The sequence below is a fragment of the Lepisosteus oculatus genome, chromosome 4, assembly GCF_040954835.1.
Source record: "Lepisosteus oculatus isolate fLepOcu1 chromosome 4, fLepOcu1.hap2, whole genome shotgun sequence".
Classification (NCBI taxonomy): domain Eukaryota; kingdom Metazoa; phylum Chordata; class Actinopteri; order Semionotiformes; family Lepisosteidae; genus Lepisosteus; species Lepisosteus oculatus.
The window spans coordinates 2,253,383-2,280,984 of NC_090699.1; the positions used below are offsets into that span (position 1 = coordinate 2,253,383).

Consider the following 27,602-nt stretch of genomic DNA (forward strand, 5'->3'; position numbering starts at 1 on the left):
TGCTGGGATCAGTGTGTGTGTTAAACTGAGTGTGAGACAGCGTGTCTCTGCTGGGATCAGTGTGTGTGTTAAGCTGAATGTGAGACAGCGTGTCTCTGCTGGGATCAGTGTGTGTGTTAAACTGAGTGTGAGACAGTGTCTCTGCTGGGATCAGTGTGCGTGTTAAACTGAGTGTGAGACGGTGTGTCTCTGCTGGGATCAGTGTGTGTTAAACTGAGTGCGAGACGGTGTGTCTCTGCTGGGATCAGTGTGTGTGTTAAACTGAGTGTGAGACGGTGTGTCTCTGCTGGGATCAGTGTGTGTGTTAAACTGAGTGTGAGACAGTGTCTCTGCTGGGATCAGTGTGTGTGTTAAACTGAGTGTGAGACAGTGTCTCTGCTGGGATCAGTGTGTGTGTTAAACTGAGTGTGAGACAGCGTGTCTCTGCTGGGATCAGTGTGTGTGTTAAACTGAGTGTGAGACAGCGTCTCTGCTGGGATCAGTGTGTGTGTTAAACTGAGTGTGAGACAGCGTCTCTGCTGGGATCAGTGTGTGTGTTAAACTGAGTGTGAGACAGCGTCTCTGCTGGGATCAGTGTGTGTGTTAAACTGAGTGTGAGACAGCGTCTCTGCTGGGATCAGTGTGTGTGTTAAACTGAGTGTGAGACAGTGTGTCTCTGCTGGGATCAGTGTGTGTGTTAAACTGAGTGTGAGACAGTGTCTCTGCTGGGATCAGTGTGTGTGTTAAACTGAGTGTGAGACACTGTCTCTGCTGGGATCAGTGTGTGTGTTAAACTGAGTGTGAGACAGTGTCTCTGCTGGGATCAGTGTGTGTGTTAAACTGAGTGTGAGACAGTGTCTCTGCTGGGATCAGTGTGTGTGTTAAACTGAGTGTGAGACAGTGTCTCTGCTGGGATCAGTGTGTGTGTTAAACTGAGTGTGAGACAGTGTCTCTGCTGGGATCAGTGTGTGTGTTAAACTGAGTGTGAGACAGTGTCTCTGCTGGGATCAGTGTGTGTGTTAAACTGAGTGTGAGACAGTGTCTCTGCTGGGATCAGTGTGTGTGTTAAACTGAGTGCGAGACAGTGTGTCTCTGCTGGGATCAGTGTGTGTGTTAAACTGAGTGTGAGACGGTGTGTCTCTGCTGGGATCAGTGTGTGTGTTAAACTGATTGTGAGACGGCGTGTCTCTGCTGGGATCAGTGTGTGTGTTAAACTGAGTGTGAGACAGTGTCTCTGCTGGGATCAGTGTGTGTGTTAAACTGAGTGTGAGACAGTGTGTCTCTGCTGGGATCAGTGTGTGTGTTAAACTGAGTGTGAGACAGTGTCTCTCTGCTGGGATCAGTGTGTGTTAAACTGAGTGTGAGACAGTGTCTCTGCTGGGATCAGTGTGTGTGTTAAACTGAGTGTGAGACAGTGTGTCTCTGCTGGGATCAGTGTGTGTTAAACTGAGTGTGAGACAGTGTCTCTGCTGGGATCAGTGTGTGTGTTAAACTGAATGTGAGACAGTGTCTCTGCTGGGATCAGTGTGTGTTAAACTGAGTGTGAGACAGTGTCTCTGCTGGGATCAGTGTGTGTGTTAAACTGAGTGTGAGACAGTGTCTCTGCTGGGATCAGTGTGTGTGTTAAACTGAGTGTGAGACAGTGTCTCTGCTGGGATCAGTGTGTGTGTTAAACTGAGTGTGAGACAGTGTCTCTGCTGGGATCAGTGTGTCTTAAACTGATTGTGAGACAGCGTGTCTCTGCTGGGATCAGTGTGTGTGTTAAACTGAGTGTGAGACAGCGTGTCTCTGCTGGGATCAGTGTGTGTGTTAAACTGAGTGTGAGACAGCGTGTCTCTGCTGGGATCAGTGTGTGTGTTAAACTGAGTGTGAGACAGCGTGTCTCTGCTGGGATCAGTGTGTGTTAAACTGAGTGTGAGACAGTGTCTCTGCTGGGATCAGTGTGTGTGTTAAACTGAGTGTGAGACAGTGTCTCTGCTGGGATCAGTGTGTGTGTTAAACTGAGTGTGAGACAGCGTGTCTCTGCTGGGATCAGTGTGTGTGTTAAACTGAGTGTGAGACAGCGTGTCTCTGCTGGGATCAGTGTGTGTGTTAAACTGAGTGTGAGACAGTGTCTCTGCTGGGATCAGTGTGTGTGTTAAACTGAGTGTGAGACAGCGTGTCTCTGCTGGGATCAGTGTGTGTGTTAAACTGAGTGTGAGACAGCGTGTCTCTGCTGGGATCAGTGTGTGTGTTAAACTGAGTGTGAGACAGCGTGTCTCTGCTGGGATCAGTGTGTGTGTTTAACTGAGTGTGAGACAGTGTCTCTGCTGGGATCAGTGTGTGTGTTAAACTGAGTGTGAGACAGTGTCTGCTGGGATCAGTGTGTGTGTTTAACTGAGTGTCAGACAGTGTCTCTGCTGGGATCAGTGTGTGTGTGTTAAACTGAGTGTGAGACAGTGTCTGCTGGGATCAGTGTGTGTGTTAAACTGAGTGTGAGACAGTGTCTGCTGGGATCAGTGTGTGTGTTAAACTGTTGCTGCCTGTGTTTCTCGATCTCTGTCGTTAATACATGATCTACTCTTTTCCCTATAAAGGTGAGTTATAATGACATCAAGGTGCTGGTGGAATAGGAGCTTCAAGTGTTAACTGCACTCTCAAGTCATTCTGAGCCCACCTCTGAATTTCAACAGAGAATTATCCTTTTGAAACGAACATTTCCAGTTTTATTCTATGCAAGCCCCAGCGTCTTAGGAGGAAAGTATGATAAGAAATACATCCGAACAACTACAGATGAGAGATTCTTCCCAGTCATCAAGGAGAGAAATATCATTCAACACTGAGACAGTCATTCTCTCAATTCTGCTAGAACTGAGTGCATCACTCTCCCCAGGCCACTGAAAACCAAAGACATTCCTTTCCAGATCCTGAACACCACGGGTCCCGCTGAGGAACTCGAGGTTCACCTGACTGAACACCTTCTGGGAACCGGACAGTGAAACGAGCAGTTTTCTCCTGTCATCGTTCGACAGCTTCCTGGCACTCTGCGTTCCTGGCCCAGTGCGCGTCGTGTTCCTGCACGTCTCGCGTGAAGGACGTTGTTCGTGGGGCCCTGAGCTCAACCCTCTGATGTCAACTGTCATTCTCGTGTTGGCCAAGTCTTACATGCGTGTAAAGTGAAAAACAAACTGCTTTTAAGAATTTTAAATACTCAAATTCCCCCCAAATATTTTAAAATAAGCTTGGTGAGTAGGTTTATAAACCTCTTTCAGCAGATAGTTGAAGTTCAAGTTTATTGTCATTATACTCATATACTCACACAGGTATATGGTATAACGAAATGCTAGTCAGCTGGCTCTCGGACATAAGTAGTACAAGAAAAACAACAACAACAACAACAATACAATTGTATAACAAAAGAAAGACAGAGACAACAGGCAGTGTGCAAAACAACAACAGGTCACGGGTGATAATACCGTTACAATAGTAGACTTGATTAGTGTGACCCCTCACCCCACACGTCCCCAGCTCTGTGGACAACAGGTGTTCTTGTGTCTCACGCGTCTGGCGCTGCCGTGTCGTGTCGTGTCGTGTCGTGTCGCGTGTAACGCGTGGTGGTTGTTTTCTTTTTCCCACGAGGCGCTTTCAGATGACGCAGCAGCGGCGCGACGCCCTCTTACAGGACACAGAAGAAAATGTAGGAGTTCCGCGTATATTCCTATAGGCACTGTCCGATAAAACTACGACAGTGAATCCGCAGCTCGAACGTTATTAACGTTGCGTTTGAGGTCAGACACAACCATAAGCTGACACGCCGGACCCGTTTCCAAGGGGATTCTCCGATCCTTTTTAAAGAGGGTGAGACTTGTTTTTGAAGTGCACGGACGTTTCAAGCACTCCCCGGTGAAGTGTGTATAATTTTGCCAGCATGACAACGCTATTTAACATTATAAAACGAATGTCCTCTTAAAAGCTCTTTTCTTCTCTCTTTTAAAACACTGAGACCAACAAAAGTGCAAAGGTTCATGGGAAATAAAAACCTTTTTATCTCCATATTTTTTAAAATTCTTTATTTGAACAAATATACACAAAGAATCCACAAAAATACAGATCATAAGAACTAATAAGCAACTTTCCTCTTTAAAACAATTCCTACGCTTATACAGCGCTTTTCTGGACACCCCACTCAAAGCTCTTCACCGGAAAGGGGATCCCCCCCTCCCCACCAGTGTGTACCCCCACCTGGGTGATGTTCCAGTATTCTCCCCACACAGCAGCTCTCAGAGCGAGGAGGACAGGTCAGAGGTCATTAGGGCTTACTAGGAGGCCAGGACTGGTCAAGACCAGGGGGACACCGGGGTAACACCCCGACTTTTTTATAGAGACACCCCGGGATTGTTCATGAGCACAGAGAGTCAGGACCCCGGGTTCACGTCTCATCTGAAGGAAAGAGCCTTCTTACAGTCCAGTGTCCCCGTCAGTGTCCAGCCCTACTCTTTTATAGCTCACCATCACTGGACTGGGGCATCAGGACCCACACAGAGCGCAGGGAGAGAGCGCCCCCTGCTGGCCCCACTCACCCCTCTCCCAGGAGTCTCCCCTCCAGGTACTGGCCAGGCTCCCCCTGCTGGGCTCCAGTGGGCTGGGAGCTGGGAGAGAGCGCCCCCTGCTGGCCCCACTCACACCTCTCCCAGGGTCTGTAAATTCGTGTTTCCATCGGGTTTTAACCAGTTCAGACACGGGACCCCTCCCAGACCCGTCACTTTGAGTAGATAATAACGTGCCAGTGTAGTAATGAAGTCCACTACAAAGGGATATCTGCGTAGTATTTCCAATGGGATTAACCTTTAACATAACACCAGCACCATCTTTTATTCTTCTTTATAACCCTCAAACCAACCACAAGACACACGCACACACACACAAGCGGATCGAGGGAACGCGTACAACTCGTTCACAGACTCTACACACTCAGCTGCGCAGGACACTGAAACTAACACAGGGCTATTGACTTGAGCTGGGTCCGCTGCTGGTCGTCGTCCGGACCTCGGACTACAACTCCCAGCATGCTGTGCGGCACCCTCAGCGCCCTAGGTGCACTTCCTCCTCTCCAGCGGGCGGGGGCGCTACCATATCGATATTGAACTCTTTTTAAACATAAGTTTGCAAACCCAGTCAGAAGTTTTTTTTAAATATATATATACACCACGGGACATAACGAAAAATAAATGTTGAAATATTTTCAGGGCTGCTTTCGCGTGGCTAAATGTGGCTAGCTTACCTGTACACGTCTAAAATGGCAGAACTGGTGGGGTTCAGGGGATTCCACGTTGTGGGTTCGGCGAGAATGGAGACGAGCTCTCTGACGGGTGAAGTCAAAACCGGCCGGAGAAGATGACACGAAAGGATGACACTGCCGTTGAGAGCAGGGGACGGGGTGACCCTCGTTTCAGGATTCATCTGAGATCGCTCACAGATTTGATCCTGTTAAAACGCCCCTTTCTAGATTTCAACGCGAACACGATAATAATAATAATAATAATAATAATAATAATAATAATAATAATAATTCCTCTATATAGTGCTTTTCTGGACACTCCACTCAAAGCACTTTGCAGGTCATGGGGATCCCTCCACCACCACCAGTGTGTCCCCCCCACCTGGATGATGCACCAGTACACTCACCACACACCAGCTCTCAGTGGGGAGGAGAGCAGAGGGATGAAGCCAGTTCAGAGAGGGGGGTTATCAGGAGGCCATGATGGGTAAAGACCAGGGGGGAATTTGTCCAGGAGACCGGGGTAACACCCCTACTCTTCTCGAGAAACACCCTGGGATTTTTGATGACGAGCGAAGACGAGTGCCAGACTCATCGGGCACGGGCACATCCGCTGAAGCGCCCTTCACAGACAGAGGGCAGACAGTGTGTGTCTCGCCCCCTCCACTGCGAATTCTGGGCCCCCTGGTGTAATAATAATAATCATAATAATAATCATAATTCCTCACACTTCTATAGCGCTTTTCTGGACACTCCAGGGGGGTTATTAGGAGGCCAGGCCTGGTAAGGGCCAATGGGAAACGATGGCTTACGTGTCTTTGGTCATAATAAGCAGGAATCTTTGTTTCCTTGGTTTGTTAACTGCCTGCATACAAACCTGTTTAGGATCGATTCGCAAAATGTTATGATTCAACATTTAAAGGTAAAAATGTTACAAATGAAAGATTTTAGATAGATCGATCAGACTTTATTGATCCCGAAGGGACATTGATGTGTTACAGCAGTCCAGCCCAAGACCAGCAAAAACAGACATCGGAATAGACGAAACATTAGAGTAGGTACAGCAATACAAAATACATATAAAATTAATAAATACATTCTGTAGGTGTGTGCAAAATATTGTAACGCAACGGGGGCTCAGGCGGGCGCCCTTCCCTGTGATAGCAGGACCACAGCTACTGGGCTGTGGAGAGGTCTCTCTTTAGCTCACGGGGCTGGGTCGCTGCAGAGAGACGCGGAAGTCCCGGGTTCGAGCCTCCAGTCGGGATGGGGCCGACCAGATACGGCAAGGGCGCCCGCCTGAGCCCCCGTTGCGTTACAATATGATCATAGTCACGGTTAAAACAATAGAATCTGTGCAAAATGTGCAGAGGTGTGTACAGATCGAGTGTCCAGAAAGTCCAATGTTGCAGCATGCTGTCCACAGACGAGCAGAAGAAGAACTTTTTTTAAAGAAATGTCGGTAGCCACACGCTATTCTGAAACACAGCCCCCGCAAAACCTGAGCAACCAACTCCCATGGCCGGGAAGTGTATCAGCTGTTGTATCTGATTTAATACGTTATCTCCTGTTTCGTCTTTCTCATGTTTAAAGACCCCCGAGCAACCGGAAACCCCCGGAGAGGAAACATCCGGGGCGGGACGAAGGAAGGAGGAGGGGCGGGGCTGCTCCGTCTTTTCTGTCGGCGCAGACGCCGCTCTCTCAAGGTGGCGGCGCGGAGGGCGGAGGGGGAGACGTCCCCTTTAAGGCAGCCAGCCAGCGCGACCGAGCGGGCAGGGCGACGGAAAAGGGAAGAACAGGGAAAAAAACGGAGAGAAAGAGAGCGAGAGAGAGAGAGCGAGCGAGAGAGAGGGAGGGAGGGAGGAAGAAAAAAAAAAAGATGGCATCCTTCGGCGTCGCCGTCCGAGGCGGGGGAGCGGCCGGCGGCCGGCCGGGAGCGCTGTGACGCGGGCGGGCGGGCGACGGGACGCGACACCGCGGCTTGGACTCTCCCGGCGGGCCCGAGCGAGCGAGCGAGCGAGCCCCTGGCGCCTCCGGGCACAGCGACAGCGGCAGCAACAGCAAGAATAATCATAATAATCATAATAATAACAACAACAACACGGGCGATAATAACCCCAGCGGCACCAGTGACGCGGACAGCAGCCAGCAGCCGGCGCGGTCAGGGCGGCGCATGTGGGCCTCGCCGGCCCGGCCCGGCTCGCTTCGGCACGGTTCGGTTCGCCGGCGCCCCGCAGCCCCGCACGGCTCAGCCCGGCTCAGCCCGGCGGCTCTCCCAGGACGGTCCCGGACGGTCCCGGGGAGTCGGGCCGGCTGCCGGACCCGGACCCGGACCCGACCGGCTCGAGAGTTCGGGGGCTCACTGAGCCGGGCCTGACCCCCCCCCAGACCCCCAGCACCGACCCCCGGTCCGGTCCGGTCCGGTCCACCAGCACACTCGCCCCGAGTCTTGACCCAACTAATGAGTAACTCCTGAGTGGAGCCTCACGCAGTTATAATAATAATTATTCTTCTTATTGTTATTATTATTATTATTATTATTATTATTATTATTATTATTATTATTATTCGGAATGGACGCTGCCTGGAGTAGTTTCCTCTTTCAGGTGAGGAATATCAGAACCCCAGTATGACTTCTCTATGTGTGTCGGAGATCTCTGTGTGTGGTGTGAGGGTGTGTGTGAGAGATCTCTGTGTGTGGTGTGAGGGTGTGTGTGAGAGATCTCTGTGTGAGGGTGTGTGTGAGAGATCTCTGTGTGTGGTGTGAGGGTGTGTGTGAGAGATCTCTGTGTGTGGTGTGAGGGTGTGTGTGAGATCTCTGTGTGTGGTGTGAGGGTGTGTGTGAGAGATCTCTGTGTGTGGTGTGAGGGTGTGTGTGAGAGATCTCTGTGTGTGAGTGTGAGGGTGTGTGTGAGAGATCTCTGTGTGTGAGTGTGAGGGTGTGTGTGAGAGATCTCTGTGTGAGGTGTGAGGGTGTGTGTGAGAGATCTCTGTGTGTGGTGTGAGGGTGTGTGTGAGAGATCTCTGTGTGTGGTGTGAGGGTGTGTGTGAGAGATCTCTGTGTGAGGGTGTGTGTCGGAGATCTCTGTGTGTGGTGTGAGGGTGTGTGTGAGAGATCTCTGTGTGTGGTGTGAGGGTGTGTGTGAGAGATCTCTGTGTGTGGTGTGAGGGTGTGTGTGAGAGATCTCTGTGTGTGAGTGTGAGGGTGTGTGTGAGAGATCTCTGTGTGAGGGTGTGTGTGAGAGATCTCTGTGTGTGAGTGTGAGGGTGTGTGTGAGAGATCTCTGTGTGAGGGTGTGTGTGAGAGATCTCTGTGTGTGGTGTGAGGGTGTGTATGGGAGATCTCTGTGTGTGGTGTGAGGGTGTGTGTGAGAGATCTCTGTGTGTGGTGTGAGGGTGTGTGTGAGAGATCTCTGTGTGTGAGTGTGAGGGTGTGTGTGAGAGATCTCTGTGTGTGAGTGTGAGGGTGTGTGTGAGAGATCTCTGTGTGTGAGTGTGAGGGTGTGTGTGAGAGATCTCTGTGTGAGGTGTGAGGGTGTGTGTGAGAGATCTCTGTGTGAGGTGTGAGGGGGGTGTGAGTGTGAGATCTCTGAGGTGTGAGGGTGTGTGTGAGAGATCTCTGTATGAGGTGTGAGGGGGGTGTGAGTGTGATCTCTGAGGTGTGAGGGGTGTGAGTGTGTGATCTCTGTGTGAGGTGTGAGGGGGGTATGAGTGTGTGTGAGAGATCTCTGTATGAGGTGTGAGTGTTTGGTGTCTGAGGTGTGAGGGGGTGTGAGTGTGAGAGATCTCTGAGGTGTGAGGAGGGTGTGAGTGTGTGTGAGAGATCTCTGTGTGTGAGAGAGATCTTTGTATGAGGTGTTAGGGGTTGTGAGGTGTGAGGGGGGTGTGAGTGTGAGAGATCTCTGAGGTGTGAGTGTGTGATCTCTGTGTGAGGGTGGTGTGAGTGTGTGGTCTCTGTGTGAGGTGTGAGGGGGGTGTGAGTGTGTGAGAGAGATCTCTGTATGAGGTGTGAGGGGGTGTGAGTGTGTGGTGTCTGAGGTGTGAGGGGGGTGTGAGTGTGTGATCTCTGTGTGAGGGGGGTGTGAGTGTGTGTGAGAGATCTCTGTATGAGGTGTGAGGGGGGTGAGAGTGTGAGAGATCTCTGAGGTGTGAGGGGGGTGAGAGTGTGAGAGATCTCTGAGGTGTGAGGGGTGTGTGAGTGTGTGATCTCTGTGAGGTGTGAGGGGGTGTGTTTTTGTGTGAGAGATCTCTGTGTGTTAGAGAGATCTCTGTATGAGGTGTGAGGGGGGTGTGAGTGTGTGTGAGAGATCTCTGTGTGTGAGGGGGGTGTGAGTGTGTGATCTCTGTGTGAGGGGGGTGTGAGTGTGTGATCTCTGTGTGAGGTGTGAGGGGGGTGTGAGTGTGTGTGAGAGATCTCTGTATGAGGTGTGAGGGGGGTGAGAGTGTGTGATCTCTGAGGTGTGAGGGGGTGTGTGTTTGTGTGAGAGATCTCTGTGTGTTAGAGAGATCTCTGTGTGAGGGGGGTGTGAGTGTGTGTGAGAGATCTCTGTGTGTGAGGGGGTGTGTGAGTGTGTGATCTCTGTGTGAGGGGGGTGTGAGTGTGTGTGAGAGATCTCTGTGTGTGAGGGGGGTGTGAGTGTGTGATCTCTGTGTGAGGGGGGTGTGAGTGTGTGATCTCTGTGTGAGGTGTGAGTGTGTGTGAGAGATCTCTGAGGTGTGAGTGTGTGTGAGAGAGATCTCTGTATGAGGTGTGAGGGTGTGAGTGTGTGGTGTCTGAGGTGTGAGGGGGTGTGTGTGAGAGATCTCTGTGTGAGGGGGGTGTGAGTGTGTGTGAGAGATCTCTGTGTGTGAGAGATCTCTGTGTGAGGTGTGTGTGTGAGAGAGATCTCTGTGAGGTGTGAGGTGTGAGGGGGGTGTGAGTGTGATCTCTGAGGTGTGAGGGGGGTGTGAGTGTGATCTCTGAGGTGTGAGGGGTGTGAGTGTGTGATCTCTGTGTGAGGTGTGAGGGGGGTGTGAGTGTGAGAGATCTCTGAGGTGTGAGGGTGTATGTGAGAGAGATCTCTGTATGAGGTGTGAGGGGTGTGTGAGTGTGTGGTGTCTGAGGTGTGAAGGGGGTGTGAGTGTGGTCTCTGTGTGAGGGGGGTGTGAGTGTGTGTGAGAGATCTCTGTGAGTGAGAGATCTCTGAGGTGTGAGGGGGGTGTGAGTGTGTGTGAGAGAGATCTCTGTGAGGTGTGAGGGGGGTGTGAGTGTGTGTGAGAAATCTCTGTGTGTGAGTGTGTGTGAGAGATCTCTATGAGGTGTGAGGGTGTGTGTGTGAGTGTGTGGTATCTGAGGTGTGAGGGGGGTGTGAGTGTGGTCTCTGTGTGAGGGGGGTGTGAGGGTGTGTGTGAGAGATCTCTATGTGAGGTGTGAGGGGGGTGTGTGTGAGTGAGAGATCTCTGAGGTGTGAGGGGGGTGTGAGTGTGTGATCTCTGTGTGAGGGGTGTGTGAGTGTGTGTGAGAGATCTCTGTGTGAGTGTGTGTGAGAGAGATCTCTGAATGAGGTGTGAGGGGTGTGTGAGTGTGTGATCTCTGTGTGAGGTGTGAGGGGGTGTGAGTGTGTGTGAGTGTGTGTGAGAGATATCTGTGTGTGAGGGGGGGTGTGAGTGTGTGATCTCTGTGTGAGGTGTGAGGGGGTGTGAGTGTGTGGTCTCTGTATGAGGTGTGAGGGGGGTGTGAGTGTGTGTGAGAGATCTCTGTGAGTGAGAGATCTCTGAGGTGTGAGGGGGGTGTGAGTGTGTGTGAGAGAGATCTCTGTGAGGTGTGAGGGGGGTGTGAGTGTGTGTGAGAAATCTCTGTGTGTGAGTGTGTGTGAGAGATCTCTGAGGTGTGAGGGGTTGTGAGTGTGTGATCTCTATGTGAGTGTGTGTGAGAAATCTCTGAGGTGTGAGGGGGGTGTGAGTGTGGTCTCTGTGTGAGGGGGGTGTGAGTGTGTGAGAGAGATCTCTGTATGAGGTGTGAGGGTGTGTGTGTGAGTGTGTGGTGTCTGAGGTGTGAGGGGGGTGTGAGTGTGTGAGAGAGATCTCTGTATGAGGTGTGAGGGTGTGTGTGTGAGTTTGTGGTGTCTGAGGTGTGAGGGGGGTGTGAGTGTGTGAGAGAGATCTCTGTATGAGGTGTGAGGGTGTGTGTGTGAGTGTGTGGTGTCTGAGGTGTGAGGGGGGTGTGAGTGTGGTCTCTGTGAGGGGGGTGTGAGTGTGTGTGTGAGAGATCTCTGTGTGAGGTGTGAGGGGTTGTGAGTGTGTGTGAGAAATCTCTGAGGTGTGAGGGGGGTGTGTGAGGGTGGTCTCTGTGTGAGGTGTGAGGGGGTGAGAGAGATCTCTGTGAGAGAGATCTCTGTAGGAGGTGTGAGGGTGTGTGTGTGAGTGTGTGATCTCTGTGAGGTGTGAGGGGGTGTGAGTGTGTGTGAGAGATCTCTGTGTGTGAGAGAGATCTCTGTATGAGGTGTGAGGGGGGTGTGAGTGTGAGAGATCTCTGAGGTGTGAGGGGGGTGTGAGTGTATGATCTCTGTGTGAGGTGTGAGGGGGTGTGAGTGTGTGTGTGAGAGATCTCTGTGTGAGAGATCTCTCTATGAGGTGTGAGGGGTTGTGAGTGTGTGATCTCTATGTGAGGTGTGAGGGGGGTGTGAGTGTGAGAGATCTCTGAGGTGTGAGTGTGTGATCTCTATGTGAGGTGTGAGGGGGCTGTGAGTGTGTGTGAGAGATCTCTGTATGAGGAGTGAGGGGTTGTGAGTGTGATCTCTGAGGTGTGAGGGGGGTGTGAGGGTGTGATCTCTGTGTGAGGGGTGTGTGAGTGTGTGTGAGAGATCTCTGTGTGTGAGAGATCTCTGTATGAGGTGTGAGGGTGTGTGTGAGTGTGTGGTCTCTGAGGTGTGAGGGGGTGTGAGTGTGTGATCTCTGTGTGAGGGGGGTGTGAGTGTGTTATCTCTGTGAGGTGTGAGGGGGTGTGAGTGTGTGTGAGAGATCTCTGTGTGTGAGAGAGATCTCTGTATGAGGTGTGAGGGGTTGTGAGGTGTGAGGGGGGTGTGATCTCTGTGTGAGGGGGGTGTGAGTGTGTGTGAGAGATCTCTGTGTGTGAGAGATCTCTGTATGAGGTGTGAGGGTGTGTGTGAGTGTGTGGTCTCTGAGGTGTGAGGGGGTGTGAGTGTGTGATCTCTGTGTGAGGGGGGTGTGAGTGTGAGAGATCTCTGAGGTGTGAGGGGGGTGTGAGTGTGTTATCTCTGAGGTGTGAGGGGGTGTGAGTGTGTGTGAGAGATCTCTGTGTGTGAGAGAGATCTCTGTATGAGGTGTGAGGGGTTGTGAGGTGTGAGGGGGCTGTGAGTGTGAGAGATCTCTGAGGTGTGAGTGTGTTATCTCTGTGAGGTGTGAGGGGGTGTGAGTGTGTGTGAGAGATCTCTGTGTGTGAGAGAGATCTCTGTATGAGGTGTGAGGGGTTGTGAGGGGGGTGTGAGTGTGTGTGAGAGATCTCTGAGGTGTGAGGGGGGTGTGAGTGTGTGATCTCTGTGTTGGGGGTGTGTGACTGATTTCTATGTGAGGGTGGTGTGTGAGTGTGTAATCTCTGTGAGGAGGATGTGATTGTGTGATCTCTAAGGTGTGAGTGTGGTCTCTGTGTGAGGGGTGAGTGTGGTCTCTGTGTGAGGGGTGAGTGTGGTCTCTCTGTGTGAGGGGTGAGTGTGTGGTCTCTGTGTGAGGGGTGAGTGTGGTCTCTGTGTGTGAGGGGTGAGTGTGTGGTCTCTCTGTGTGAGGGGTGAGTGTGGTCTCTCTGTGTGAGGGGTGAGTGTGGTCTCTGTGTGAGGGGTGAGTGTGGTCTCTGTGTGAGGGGTGAGTGTGGTCTCTCTGTGTGAGGGGTGAGTGTGTGGTCTCTCTGTGTGAGGGGTGAGTGTGGTCTCTCTGTGTGAGGGGTGAGTGTGGTCTCTCTGTGTGAGGGGTGAGTGTGTGGTCTCTGTGTGAGGGGTGAGTGTGTGGTCTCTCTGTGTGAGGGGTGAGTGTGGTCTCTCTGTGTGAGGGGTGAGTGTGTGGTCTCTCTGTGAGGGGTGAGTGTGGTCTCTCTGTGTGAGGGGTGAGTGTGTGGTCTCTGTGTGAGGGGTGAGTGTGTGGTCTCTCTGTGTGAGGGGTGAGTGTGGTCTCTCTGTGTGAGGGGTGAGTGTGTGGTCTCTCTGTGTGAGGGGTGAGTGTGTGGTCTCTCTGTGTGAGGGGTGAGTGTGGTCTCTCTGTGTGAGGGGTGAGTGTGTGGTCTCTCTGTGTGAGGGGTGAGTGTGGTCTCTCTGTGTGAGGGGTGAGTGTGTGGTCTCTGTGTGAGGGGTGAGTGTGTGGTCTCTCTGTGTGAGGGGTGAGTGTGTGGTCTCTCTGTGTGAGGGGTGAGTGTGTGGTCTCTCTGTGTGAGGGGTGAGTGTGTGGTCTCTCTGTGTGAGGGGTGAGTGTGGTCTCTCTGTGTGAGGGGTGAGTGTGGGGTCTCTCTGTGTGAGGGGTGAGTGTGTGGTCTCTCTGTGTGTGAGGGGTGAGTGTGGTCTCTCTGTGTGAGGGGTGAGTGTGGTCTCTCTGTGTGTGAGGGGTGAGTGTGGTCTCTCTGTGTGAGGGGTGAGTGTGTGGTCTCTGTGTGAGGGGTGAGTGTGTGGTCTCTCTGTGTGAGGGGTGAGTGTGGTCTCTCTGTGAGGGGTGAGTGTGTGGTCTCTGTGTGAGGGGTGAGTGTGTGGTCTCTGTGTGAGGGGTGAGTGTGTGGTCTCTCTGTGTGAGGGGTGAGTGTGTGGTCTCTCTGTGTGAGGGGTGAGTGTGTGGTCTCTCTGTGTGAGGGGTGAGTGTGTGGTCTCTCTGTGTGAGGGGTGAGTGTGTGGTCTCTCTGTGTGAGGGGTGAGTGTGGTCTCTCTGTGTGAGGGGTGAGTGTGGGGTCTCTCTGTGTGAGGGGTGAGTGTGGGGTCTCTCTGTGTGAGGGGTGAGTGTGTGGTCTCTCTGTGTGTGAGGGGTGAGTGTGGTCTCTCTGTGTGAGGGGTGAGTGTGTGGTCTGTGTGAGGGGTGAGTGTGGTCTCTCTGTGTGTGAGGGGTGAGTGTGGTCTCTCTGTGTGAGGGGTGAGTGTGTGGTCTCTGTGTGAGGGGTGAGTGTGGTCTCTCTGTGTGTGAGGGGTGAGTGTGGTCTCTCTGTGTGAGGGGTGAGTGTGGTCTCTGTGTGAGGGGTGAGTGTGTGGTCTCTCTGTGTGAGGGGTGAGTGTGGTCTCTCTGTGTGAGGGGTGAGTGTGTGGTCTCTCTGTGTGAGGGGTGAGTGTGGTCTCTCTGTGTGAGGGGTGAGTGTGTGGTCTCTCTGTGTGAGGGGTTAGTGTGTGGTCTCTCTGTGTGAGGGGTGAGTGTGGTCTCTCTGTGTGAGGGGTGAGTGTGGTCTCTCTGTGAGGGGTGAGTGTGGTCTCTCTGTGTGAGGGGTGAGTGTGGTCTCTCTGTGTGAGGGGTGAGTGTGTGGTCTCTGTGTGAGGGGTGAGTGTGTGGTCTCTGTGTGAGGGGTGAGTGTGGTCTCTCTGTGAGGGGTGAGTGTGGTCTCTCTGTGTGTGAGGGGTGAGTGTGGTCTCTCTGTGTGTGAGGGGTGAGTGTGGTCTCTCTGTGTGAGGGGTGAGTGTGTGGTCTCTCTGTGTGTGAGGGGTGAGTGTGGTCTCTCTGTGTGAGGGGTGAGTGTGTGGTCTCTCTGTGTGAGGGGTTAGTGTGTGGTCTCTGTGTGAGGGGTGAGTGTGTGGTCTCTCTGTGTGAGGGGTGAGTGTGTGGTCTCTCTGTGTGAGGGGTGAGTGTGTGGTCTCTCTGTGTGAGGGGTGAGTGTGTGGTCTCTCTGTGTGAGGGGTGAGTGTGGTCTCTCTGTGTGAGGGGTGAGTGTGGGGTCTCTCTGTGTGAGGGGTGAGTGTGGGGTCTCTCTGTGTGAGGGGTGAGTGTGGGGTCTCTCTGTGTGTGAGGGGTGAGTGTGGTCTCTCTGTGTGAGGGGTGAGTGTGTGGTCTGTGTGAGGGGTGAGTGTGGTCTCTCTGTGTGTGAGGGGTGAGTGTGGTCTCTCTGTGTGAGGGGTGAGTGTGTGGTCTCTGTGTGAGGGGTGAGTGTGTGGTCTCTCTGTGTGAGGGGTGAGTGTGGTCTCTCTGTGAGGGGTGAGTGTGGTCTCTCTGTGAGGGGTGAGTGTGTGGTCTCTGTGTGAGGGGTGAGTGTGTGGTCTCTGTGTGAGGGGTGAGTGTGGTCTCTCTGTGTGAGGGGTGAGTGTGTGGTCTCTGTGTGAGGGGTGAGTGTGGTCTCTCTGTGTGAGGGGTGAGTGTGTGGTCTCTGTGTGAGGGGTGAGTGTGGTCTCTGTGTGTGAGGGGTGAGTGTGGTCTCTGTGTGTGAGGGGTGAGTGTGGTCTCTGTGTGTGAGGGGTGAGTGTGTGGTCTCTGTGTGAGGGGTGAGTGTGGTCTCTCTGTGTGTGAGGGGTGAGTGTGGTCTCTCTGTGTGAGGGGTGAGTGTGTGGTCTCTCTGTGTGAGGGGTGAGTGTGGTCTCTCTGTGAGGGGTGAGTGTGTGGTCTCTGTGTGAGGGGTGAGTGTGTGGTCTCTCTGTGTGAGGGGTGAGTGTGTGGTCTCTGTGTGAGGGGTGAGTGTGGTCTCTCTGTGTGAGGGGTGAGTGTGTGGTCTCTCTGTGTGAGGGGTGAGTGTGTGGTCTCTGTGTGAGGGGTGAGTGTGGTCTCTGTGTGTGAGGGGTGAGTGTGTGGTCTCTCTGTGTGAGGGGTGAGTGTGTGGTCTCTGTGTGAGGGGTGAGTGTGGTCTCTCTGTGTGAGGGGTGAGTGTGGTCTCTCTGTGTGAGGGGTGAGTGTGTGGTCTCTCTGTGTGAGGGGTGAGTGTGGTCTCTCTGTGTGAGGGGTGAGTGTGTGGTCTCTCTGTGTGAGGGGTGAGTGTGTGGTCTCTCTGTGTGAGGGGTGAGTGTGGTCTCTCTGTGTGAGGGGTGAGTGTGGTCTCTCTGTGTGAGGGGTGAGTGTGGTCTCTCTGTGTGAGGGGTGAGTGTGGTCTCTCTGTGTGAGGGGTGAGTGTGTGGTCTCTCTGTGTGAGGGGTGAGTGTGTGGTCTCTGTGTGAGGGGTGAGTGTGTGGTCTCTCTGTGTGAGGGGTGAGTGTGGTCTCTCTGTGTGAGGGGTGAGTGTGGTCTCTCTGTGTGAGGGGTGAGTGGTCTCTCTCTGTGAGGTGTGAGTGTGTGATCTGTGTATGAGGTCTGAGGTGGGGTCTAAGAGTCATCTCTGTGAGGTGTGTGTGTCTGTGTGAGTGTGTGGTCTCTGTGTGAGGGGGGTGTGGGTGTGTGATCTGTGTATGAGGTGTGAAGTGGGGTCTGAGTGTGTAATCTCTGTGAGGTGTGTGTGTGAGTGTGTGGTCTCTGTATGAGGTGTGTGTCTGTGTCAGTGTGTGGTCTCGGTGTGTGTGTCTTTCTCACTGTGTGTGTCTGTGTGAGTGTGTGTCTGTGTGGTCCTCCAGCTGGACTGTGGCCTCTCTCTGGTCAGCTACACCAGCCCTTTCTCACTGTCCCCTCCCCCTCCTCCCCAGACCACGCCCACCCAGACGCAAGGGGCGGGGCCACTGCACTCCGAGCTCCTCCCAGGTCTGGATGGGCCCCCACAGACCCCGCCCACGGCGCACATGGCTCCGCCCCCGTCGACGGTGGACACAGCGGCCCTGAGTGAGGACCCTGAGCCAGGTGGGAGGAGCCCGGGGGAGGGGGGCGTGGCCGGTGCCGACCTGTCTCTCTGTCTCTCTCTCTCCTGCCTCTCTCTCTCTCTCAGTGAAGCCCCTCAGAGTTCAGAGACAGTACTGACCTGTCTGTCTCTCTCCTGCCTGTCTCTCTCTCAGTGAAGTCCCTCAGAGTTCAGAGACAGTACTGACCTGTCTGTCTCTCTCCTGCCTGTCTCTCTCTCAGTGAAGTCCCTCAGAGGGCAGAGACAGTACTGACCTGTCTCTCAATTCAATTCAAGATGCTTTATTAGCATGACCGATAGGTACAATCAGTGTTGCCAAAGCAAATAAAAATAATAAAATTAACAGGGAACAAAACAAAAAATAGAAGTAAAATAAAATCTACAGACATGTTACAGACATTTACAACAAAGACATATTATATAATATTGACATATACTGTAGGCGGCTGGAGCATTATTGGGAGACGGACTCACTGTTCCTCAGGCTGTGACAGGAGATCACATACTGGGCTGCCAGATCAACTGAGTTCCCTCCTCCCTCTCCCAGTAGGATTGGGACCTGTTGTGGTTTTGGCAGGTGTGGGAACTCTGGGATTAGATTTCTGAATTTGGGGAAGAATGTTTCTCTAATCCCAGAGTATCTGTCACAGTGCAGTAGGAAGTGCACCTCTGTCTCTCTGAGTGAAGCCCCCCAGGCTGCAGTGTCAGTACTGACCTGTCTCTCTCTCTCTCTCTCTCTCTCTCTCTCTCTCTCTCTCTCTCTCTCAGTGAAGCCCCCCAGGCTGCAGTGTCAGTACTGACCTGTCTCTCTCTCAGTGAAGCCCCCCAGGCTGCAGTGTCAGTACTGACCTGTCTCTCTCTCTCTCTGAGTGAAGCCCCCCAGGCTGCAGTGACAGTACTGACCCGTCTCTCTCTCTCTCTCTGAGTGAAGCCCCCCAGACTGCAGTGTCAGTACTGACCTGTCTCTCTCTCTCTCTCTCAGTGAAGCCCCCCAGGGTGCAGTGTCAATACTGACCTGTCTCTCTCTCTCTCTCAGTGAAGCCCCCCAGGCTGCAGTGTCAGTACTGACCTGTCTCTCTCTCAGTGAAGCCCCCCAGGCTGCAGTGTCAGTACTGACCTGTCTCTCTCTGAGTGAAGCCCCCCAGGCTGCAGTGTCAGTACTGACCCGTCTCTCTCTCCTGCCTGTCTCTCTCTCAGTCAAGCCCCTCAGACACGCTGGGCTCCACATCTGCTCCATCTGCTCCAAGCAGTTCAAGAACGGCTACAACCTGCGGCGCCACCAGTCTGTCCACACGGGGGCGCGCCGCCAGCCGCGGGACCCGGAGCGGGGCGCGGGGGGGTCCGGGGGGTCCGGCGGGCCCGGCGGGCCGGCGCCGGTGTCGCTGCTCCGCCTCGCCGCCCCCCCTCCTCCTCCTCCTCCTCCTCCTCCTCCTCCTGCCCTGCTGCCGCCCTCCCTCGGCAACGGCGACGGCGCGGCCCCCCTGCTGATGCCCGCAGGGACCCCCGCCGCGGCCGGCACCGCCATCGCCATGGCGACCACCACTCACCCGCTGCCCGGGGCGACGGGGCAGGTCGGTGAGGAGTGGGGGACGGGGGGAAGGAGGGGGGGCACTTCTCTCGGGGTGTTTCGTACCCAGATACTGCTTGTGTATGAACCTGCTCCTCTCTCTCTCCCCTCTCTCTCTCTCCCGTCTCTCCCCATCTCTCTCCTCTCTCCCCTCTCTCTCTCTCTCCCGTCTCCCGTCTCTCTCTCTCTCCCGTCTCTCTCTCCCGTCTCTCTCTCTCCTCTCTCCCCTCTCTCTCCCCTCTCTCTCTCCCCTCTCTCCTCTCTCCCTGTCTCTCTCCTCTCTCCTCTCTCTCTCCTCTCTCTCTCCTCTCTCCCCTCTCTCTCCTCTCTCTCTCCTCTCTCTCTCCCCTCTCCCCCCCCCCTCCCCTCTCTCTCCCGTCTCTCTCTCTCCTCTCTCTCTCCTGTCTCCCTGTCTCTCTCTCTCTTCTCCCCTTTCTCTCTCCCGTCTCTCTCTCCTCTCTCTCCCGTCTCCCGTCTCTCTCTCCCGTCTCTCTCCCCTCTCTCTCTCCTCTCTCTCCCTCTCTCCCCTCTCTCTCCCGTCTCCCGTCTCTCTCTCTCTCTCTCTCTCCCGTCTCTCTCTCTCTCCCCTCCCCTCTCTCCTCTCTCTCTCCTGTCTCCCTGTCTCTCTCTCTCTCTCTCTCTCTCCCGTCTCCCCTCTCTCTCTCCTGTCTCTCTCTCCTCTCCCAGGAGGCGTGTGTGGGGGACAGGCGTGTGCGCAGGAGTCACGCGTGCGAGGCGTGTGGGAAGGCGTTTCGGGACGTGTACCACCTGAACCGACACCGGCTCTCGCACTCGGACGAGAAGCCCTTCTCCTGCCCTGTGTGCCAGCAGCGCTTCAAGCGCAAGGACCGCATGGCCTACCACGTGCGCTCGCACCAGGGCGGGGTGGAGAAGCCCTACGTCTGCCCACACTGCTCCAAGGGCTTCTCCCGGTCAGTACAGTGTGGACCCCTCTCTCTCTCAGGGCAGTGTTCATGTACTGGAGTGTCCAGTCAGTGTCTGTATTAACCCCTCTCTCTCTCAGGGCAGTGTTCATGTACTGGAGTGTCCAGTCAGTGTGTGTGTATTAACCCCTCTCTCTCTCAGGGCAGTGTTCATGTACTGGAGTGTCCAGTCAGTGTGTCTGTATTAACCCCTCTCTCTCTCTCAGGGCAGTGTTCATGTACTGGAGTGTCCAGTCAGTGTGTCTGTATTAACCCCTCTCTCTCAGTGCAGTGTTAATGTACTGGAGTGTCCAGTCAGTGTGTCTGTATTAACCCCTCTCTCTCTCAGGGCAGTGTTCATGTACTGGAGTGTCCAGTCAGTGTGTCTGTATTAACCCCTCTCTCTCTCAGTGCAGTGTTAATGTACTGGAGTGTCCAGTCAGTGTGTCTGTATGAACCCCTCTCTCTCTCTCAGTGCAGTGTTAATGTACTGGAGTGTCCAGTCAGTGTGTCTGTATTAACCCCTCTCTCTCTCTCAGTGCAGTGTTAATGTATTGGAGTGTCCAGTCAGTGTGTCTGTATGAACCCCTCTCTCTCTCAGTGCAGTGTTCATGTACTGGAGTGTCCAGTCAGTGTGTCTGTATTAACCCCTCTCTCTCAGTGCAGTGTTAATGTACTGGAGTGTCCAGTCAGTGTGTCTGTATTAACCCCTCTCTCTCTCAGTGCAGTGTTAATGTACTGGAGTGTCCAGTCAGTGTGTCTGTATTAACCCCTCTCTCTCTCAGTGCAGTGTTAATGTACTGGAGTGTCCAGTCAGGGTGTGTGTATTAACCCCTCTCTCTCTCAGTGCAGTGTTCATGTACTGGAGTGTCCAGTCAGTGTGTGTCTGTATTAACCCCTCTCTCTCTCAGTGCAGTGTTAATGTACTGGAGTGTCCAGTCAGTGTGTGTATTAACCCCTCTCTCTCTCAGTGCAGTGTTAATGTACTGGAGTGTCCAGTGTGTGTGTATTAACCCCTCTCTCTCTCTCTCTCAGTGCAGTGTTAATGTACTGGAGTGTCCAGTCAGTGTGTCTGTATTAACCCCTCTCTCTCTCTCTCTCAGTGCAGTGTTAATGTACTGGAGTGTCCAGTCAGTGTGTCTGTATGAACCCCTCTCTCTCTCAGTGCAGTGTTAATGTACTGGAGTGTCCAGTCAGTGTGTGTGTATTAACCCCTCTCTCTCTCAGTGCAGTGTTAATGTACTGGAGTGTCCAGTGTGTGTGTATTAACCCCTCTCTCTCTCAGTGCAGTGTTAATGTACTGGAGTGTCCAGTCAGTGTGTGTGTATTAACCCCTCTCTCTCTCAGTGCAGTGTTAATGTACTGGAGTGTCCAGTCAGTGTGTCTGTATTAACCCCTCTCTCTCAGTGGAGTGTTAATGTACTGGAGTGTCCAGTCAGTGTGTCTGTATTAACCCCCCTCTCTCTCAGTGCAGTGTTAATGTACTGGAGTGTCCAGTCAGTGTGTCTGTATTAACCCCTCTCTCTCAGTGCAGTGTTAATGTACTGGAGTGTCCAGTCAGTGTGTCTGTATTAACCCCCCTCTCTCTCTCAGTGCAGTGTTAATGTACTGGAGTGTCCAGTCAGTGTGTGTATTAACCCCTCTCTCTCTCAGTGCAGTGTTAATGTACTGGAGTGTCCAGTGTGTGTGTATTAACCCCTCTCTCTCTCTCTCAGTGCAGTGTTAATGTACTGGAGTGTCCAGTCAGTGTGTCTGTATTAACCCCTCTCTCTCTCTCTCAGTGCAGTGTTAATGTACTGGAGTGTCCAGTCAGTGTGTCTGTATGAACCCCTCTCTCTCTCAGTGCAGTGTTAATGTACTGGAGTGTCCAGTCAGTGTGTCTGTATTAACCCCTCTCTCTCTCAGTGCAGTGTTAATGTACTGGAGTGTCCAGTCAGTGTGTCTGTATTAACCCCTCTCTCTCTCAGTGCAGTGTTAATGTACTGGAGTGTCCAGTCAGTGTGTCTGTATTAACCCCCCTCTCTCTCTCAGTGCAGTGTTCATGTACTGGAGTGTCCAGTCAGTGTGTGTCTGTATTAACCCCTCTCTCTCTCAGTGCAGTGTTAATGTACTGGAGTGTCCAGTCAGTGTGTGTATTAACCCCTCTCTCTCTCAGTGCAGTGTTAATGTACTGGAGTGTCCAGTGTGTGTGTATTAACCCCTCTCTCTCTCTCTCAGTGCAGTGTTAATGTACTGGAGTGTCCAGTCAGTGTGTCTGTATTAACCCCTCTCTCTCTCTCTCAGTGCAGTGTTAATGTACTGGAGTGTCCAGTCAGTGTGTCTGTATGAACCCCTCTCTCTCTCAGTGCAGTGTTAATGTACTGGAGTGTCCAGTCAGTGTGTGTGTATTAACCCCTCTCTCTCAGTGCAGTGTTAATGTACTGGAGTGTCCAGTCAGTGTGTCTGTATTAACCCCTCTCTCTCTCAGTGCAGTGTTAATGTACTGGAGTGTCCAGTCAGTGTGTCTGTATTAACCCCTCTCTCTCTCAGTGCAGTGTTAATGTACTGGAGTGTCCAGTCAGTGTGTCTGTATTAACCCCCCTCTCTCTCTCAGTGCAGTGTTCATGTACTGGAGTGTCCAGTCAGTGTGTGTCTGTATTAACCCCTCTCTCTCTCAGTGCAGTGTTAATGTACTGGAGTGTCCAGTGTGTGTGTATTAACCCCTCTCTCTCTCTCTCAGTGCAGTGTTAATGTACTGGAGTGTCCAGTCAGTGTGTCTGTATTAACCCCTCTCTCTCTCTCTCAGTGCAGTGTTAATGTACTGGAGTGTCCAGTCAGTGTGTCTGTATGAACCCCTCTCTCTCTCAGTGCAGTGTTAATGTACTGGAGTGTCCAGTCAGTGTGTGTGTATTAACCCTCTCTCTCTCAGTGCAGTGTTAATGTACTGGAGTGTCCAGTCAGTGTGTCTGTATTAACCCCTCTCTCTCTCAGTGCAGTGTTAATGTACTGGAGTGTCCAGTCAGTGTGTGTATTAACCCCCCTCTCTCTCAGTGCAGTGTTAATGTACTGGAGTGTCCAGTGTGTGTGTATTAACCCCTCTCTCTCTCTCTCAGTGCAGTGTTAATGTACTGGAGTGTCCAGTCAGTGTGTCTGTATTAACCCCTCTCTCTCTCTCTCAGTGCAGTGTTAATGTACTGGAGTGTCCAGTCAGTGTGTCTGTATGAACCCCTCTCTCTCTCAGTGCAGTGTTAATGTACTGGAGTGTCCAGTCAGTGTGTGTGTATTAACCCTCTCTCTCTCAGTGCAGTGTTAATGTACTGGAGTGTCCAGTCAGTGTGTGTGTATTAACCCCTCTCTCTCAGTGCAGTGTTAATGTACTGGAGTGTCCAGTCAGTGTGTGTGTATTAACCCCTCTCTCTCTCAGTGCAGTGTTAATGTACTGGAGTGTCCAGTCAGTGTGTCTGTATTAACCCCTCTCTCTCTCAGTGCAGTGTTAATGTACTGGAGTGTCCAGTCAGTGTGTCTGTATTAACCCCTCTCTCTCTCAGTGCAGTGTTAATGTACTGGAGTGTCCAGTCAGTGTGTCTGTATTAACCCCCCTCTCTCTCTCAGTGCAGTGTTCATGTACTGGAGTGTCCAGTCAGTGTGTGTATTAACCCCTCTCTCTCTCAGTGCAGTGTTAATGTACTGGAGTGTCCAGTCAGTGTGTCTGTATGAACCCCTCTCTCTCTCAGTACAGTGTTAATGTACTGGAGTGTCCAGTCAGTGTGTCTGTATTAACCCCTCTCTCTCTCAGTGCAGTGTTTAAGTACTGGAGTGTCCAGTCAGTGTGTCTGTATGAACCCCTCTCTCTCTCAGTACAGTGTTAATGTACTGGAGTGTCCAGTCAGTGTGTCTGTATGAACCCCTCTCTCTCTCAGTGCAGTGTTAATGTACTGGAGTGTCCAGTCAGTGTGTCTGTATTAACCCCTCTCTCTCTCAGTGCAGTGTTAATGTACTGGAGTGTCCAGTCAGTGTGTCTGTATTAACCCCCCTCTCTCTCTCAGTGCAGTGTTCATGTACTGGAGTGTCCAGTCAGTGTGTGTCTGTATTAACCCCTCTCTCTCTCAGTGCAGTGTTAATGTACTGGAGTGTCCAGTGTGTGTGTATTAACCCCTCTCTCTCTCTCTCAGTGCAGTGTTAATGTACTGGAGTGTCCAGTCAGTGTGTCTGTATTAACCCCTCTCTCTCTCTCTCAGTGCAGTGTTAATGTACTGGAGTGTCCAGTCAGTGTGTCTGTATGAACCCCTCTCTCTCTCAGTGCAGTGTTAATGTACTGGAGTGTCCAGTCAGTGTGTGTGTATTAACCCTCTCTCTCTCAGTGCAGTGTTAATGTACTGGAGTGTCCAGTCAGTGTGTCTGTATTAACCCCTCTCTCTCTCAGTGCAGTGTTAATGTACTGGAGTGTCCAGTCAGTGTGTGTATTAACCCCCCTCTCTCTCAGTGCAGTGTTAATGTACTGGAGTGTCCAGTGTGTGTGTATTAACCCCTCTCTCTCTCTCTCAGTGCAGTGTTAATGTACTGGAGTGTCCAGTCAGTGTGTCTGTATTAACCCCTCTCTCTCTCTCTCAGTGCAGTGTTAATGTACTGGAGTGTCCAGTCAGTGTGTCTGTATGAACCCCTCTCTCTCTCAGTGCAGTGTTAATGTACTGGAGTGTCCAGTCAGTGTGTGTGTATTAACCCTCTCTCTCTCAGTGCAGTGTTAATGTACTGGAGTGTCCAGTCAGTGTGTGTGTATTAACCCCTCTCTCTCAGTGCAGTGTTAATGTACTGGAGTGTCCAGTCAGTGTGTGTGTATTAACCCCTCTCTCTCTCAGTGCAGTGTTAATGTACTGGAGTGTCCAGTCAGTGTGTCTGTATTAACCCCTCTCTCTCTCAGTGCAGTGTTAATGTACTGGAGTGTCCAGTCAGTGTGTCTGTATTAACCCCTCTCTCTCTCAGTGCAGTGTTAATGTACTGGAGTGTCCAGTCAGTGTGTCTGTATTAACCCCCCTCTCTCTCTCAGTGCAGTGTTCATGTACTGGAGTGTCCAGTCAGTGTGTGTATTAACCCCTCTCTCTCTCAGTGCAGTGTTAATGTACTGGAGTGTCCAGTCAGTGTGTCTGTATGAACCCCTCTCTCTCTCAGTACAGTGTTAATGTACTGGAGTGTCCAGTCAGTGTGTCTGTATTAACCCCTCTCTCTCTCAGTGCAGTGTTTAAGTACTGGAGTGTCCAGTCAGTGTGTCTGTATGAACCCCTCTCTCTCTCAGTACAGTGTTAATGTACTGGAGTGTCCAGTCAGTGTGTCTGTATGAACCCCTCTCTCTCTCAGTGCAGTGTTAATGTACTGGAGTGTCCAGTCAGTGTGTCTGTATGAACCCCTCTCTCTCTCAGTACAGTGTTAATGTACTGGAGTGTCCAGTCAGTGTGTCTGTATTAACCCCTCTCTCTCTCAGTGCAGTGTTTAAGTACTGGAGTGTCCAGTCAGTGTGTCTGTATTAACCCCTCTCTCTCAGTGCAGTGTTAATGTACTGGAGTGTCCAGTCAGTGTGTGTGTATTAACCCCTCTCTCTCTCAGTGCAGTGTTAATGTACTGGAGTGTCCAGTCAGTGTGTGTGTATTAACCCCTCTCTCTCAGTGCAGTGTTAATGTACTGGAGTGTCAGTCAGTGTGTGTGTATTAACCCCTCTCTCTCTCTCTCAGGCCTGATCATCTCAACAGTCATGTGCGACAGGTCCACTCCACTGAGAGACCCTTCAAGTGTGAGGTACCCCTCCCGGTCTCGATCTCGCCGTCTCTCGCAGGCGCTGGGGGTGTTGGGCCCCATCATGGCCACCCACCGTGTGCCCGTCTCTCTCTCTCTCCGCAGACGTGCGAGTCGGCCTTCGCCACGCGCGACCGCCTGCGCGCCCACATGATCCGCCACGAGGACAAGGTGCCGTGTCACGTGTGCGGCAAGCTGCTGTCCGCCGCCTACATCAGCGACCACATGCGTGTGCACAACCAGGCGCAGCACCACGTGTGTGAGCTCTGCATCCGCGGTGCGTCAGGCCCGGTCTCTGCTGTCTCTCGCCGTCTGCTGTCTCTCGCCGTCTGCTGTCTGCTCTCTCTCGTCTCTCTCTGTCTGCTGTCTCTCTCTGTCTCCTGTCTCTCCTGTCCTACATCAGCTACCACATGCGTGTGCACAACCAGGCGCAGCACCACGTGTGTTGAGACGGGCTCACTGTCTGTTCCTCAGGCTGGGACAGGAGATCACACACTGTATTATTATTATTGAGAGACAGGCTCACTGTCTGTTCTTCAGGCTGGGACAGGAGATCACACACTGTATTATTATTATTGAGAGACGGGCTCACTGTCTGTTCCTCAGGCTGGGACAGGAGATCACACACTGTATTATTATTATTGAGAGACGGGCTCACTGTCTGTTCCTCAGGCTGGGACAGGAGATCACACACTGTATTATTATTATTGAGAGACAGGCTCACTGTTCCTCAGGCTGGGACAGGAGATCACACACTGTATTATTATTATTGAGAGACGGGCTCACTGTCTGTTCCTCAGGCTGGGACAGGAGATCACACACTGTATTATTATTATTGAGAGACGGGCTCACTGTCTGTTCCTCAGGCTGGGACAGGAGATCACACACTGTATTATTATTATTGAGAGACAGGCTCACTGTCTGTTCCTCAGGCTGGGACAGGAGATCACACACTGTATTATTATTATTGAGAGACGGGCTCACTGTCTGTTCCTCAGGCTGGGACAGGAGATCACACACTGTGTTATTATTATTGAGAGACGGGCTCACTGTCTGTTCCTCAGGCTGGGACAGGAGATCACACACTGTATTATTATTATTGAGAGACGGGCTCACTGTCTGTTCCTCAGGCTGGGACAGGAGATCACACACTGTATTATTATTATTGAGAGACGGGCTCACTGTCTGTTCCTCAGGCTGGGACAGGAGATCACACACTGTATTATTATTATTGAGAGACGGGCTCACTGTCTGTTCCTCAGGCTGGGACAGGAGATCACACACTGTATTATTATTATTGAGAGACAGGCTCACTGTCTGTTCCTCAGGCTGGGACAGGAGATCACACACTGTATTATTATTATTGAGAGACAGGCTCACTGTCTGTTCCTCAGGCTGGGACAGGAGATCACACACTGTATTATTATTATTGAGAGACGGGCTCACTGTCTGTTCCTCAGGCTGGGACAGGAGATCACACACTGTATTATTATTATTGAGAGACGGGCTCACTGTCTGTTCCTCAGGCTGGGACAGGAGATCACACACTGTATTATTATTATTGAGAGACGGGCTCACTGTCTGTTCCTCAGGCTGGGACAGGAGATCACACACTGTATTATTATTATTGAGAGACGGGCTCACTGTCTGTTCCTCAGGCTGGGACAGGAGATCACACACTGTATTATTATTATTGAGAGACAGGCTCACTGTCTGTTCCTCAGGCTGGGACAGGAGATCACATACTGTATTATTATTATTGAGAGACAGACTCACTGTCTGTTCCTCAGGCTGGGACAGGAGATCACACACTGTATTATTATTATTGAGAGACAGACTCACTGTCTGTTCCTCAGGCTGGGACAGGAGATCACACACTGTATTATTATTATTGAGAGACAGGCTCACTGTTCCTCAGGCTGGGACAGGAGATCACACACTGTATTATTATTATTGAGAGACAGGCTCACTGTCTGTTCCTCAGGCTGGGACAGGAGATCACACACTGTATTATTATTATTGAGAGACGGGCTCACTGTCTGTTCCTCAGGCTGGGACAGGAGATCACACACTGTATTATTATTATTGAGAGACGGGCTCACTGTCTGTTCCTCAGGCTGGGACAGGAGATCACACACTGTATTATTATTATTGAGAGACGGGCTCACTGTCTGTTCCTCAGGCTGGGACAGGAGATCACATACTGTATTATTATTATTGAGAGACAGACTCACTGTCTGTTCCTCAGGCTGGGACAGGAGATCACACACTGTATTATTATTATTGAGAGACAGACTCACTGTCTGTTCCTCAGGCTGGGACAGGAGATCACACACTGTATTATTATTATTGAGAGACAGACTCACTGTCTGTTCCTCAGGCTGGGACAGGAGATCACACACTGTATTATTATTA

The 27,602-nt window shown here is 52.1% G+C and overlaps 1 protein-coding gene and 1 long non-coding RNA gene across 2 annotated transcripts in view; one reads left to right on the forward strand and one right to left on the reverse strand.

Moving 5' to 3' along the window:
• Positions 1–2,661: 2,661 nt before the first annotated feature.
• Positions 2,662–3,650, reverse strand: LOC138238155 (uncharacterized). Its single transcript, XR_011189293.1, has 2 exons — positions 3,472–3,650; positions 2,662–3,118 (listed from the first exon to the last, which is right to left on the reverse strand). It is a non-coding gene; the product is annotated as an uncharacterized lncRNA (long non-coding RNA).
• Positions 3,651–6,870: 3,220 nt separating this feature from the next.
• LOC138238263 (myc-associated zinc finger protein-like) overlaps positions 6,871–27,602 on the forward strand; it is a 42,899-nt gene continuing 22,167 nt past the window's right edge. The window contains exons 1-6 of the mRNA XM_069188386.1: positions 6,871–7,842; positions 16,786–16,936; positions 18,132–18,505; positions 19,189–19,433; positions 25,127–25,190; positions 25,293–25,464. Of these exons, the coding sequence (XP_069044487.1) occupies positions 7,810–7,842; positions 16,786–16,936; positions 18,132–18,505; positions 19,189–19,433; positions 25,127–25,190; positions 25,293–25,464 (1,039 nt within the window). The 5' untranslated portion in view covers positions 6,871–7,809. The remainder of the gene's footprint in view (positions 7,843–16,785; positions 16,937–18,131; positions 18,506–19,188; positions 19,434–25,126; positions 25,191–25,292; positions 25,465–27,602) is intronic.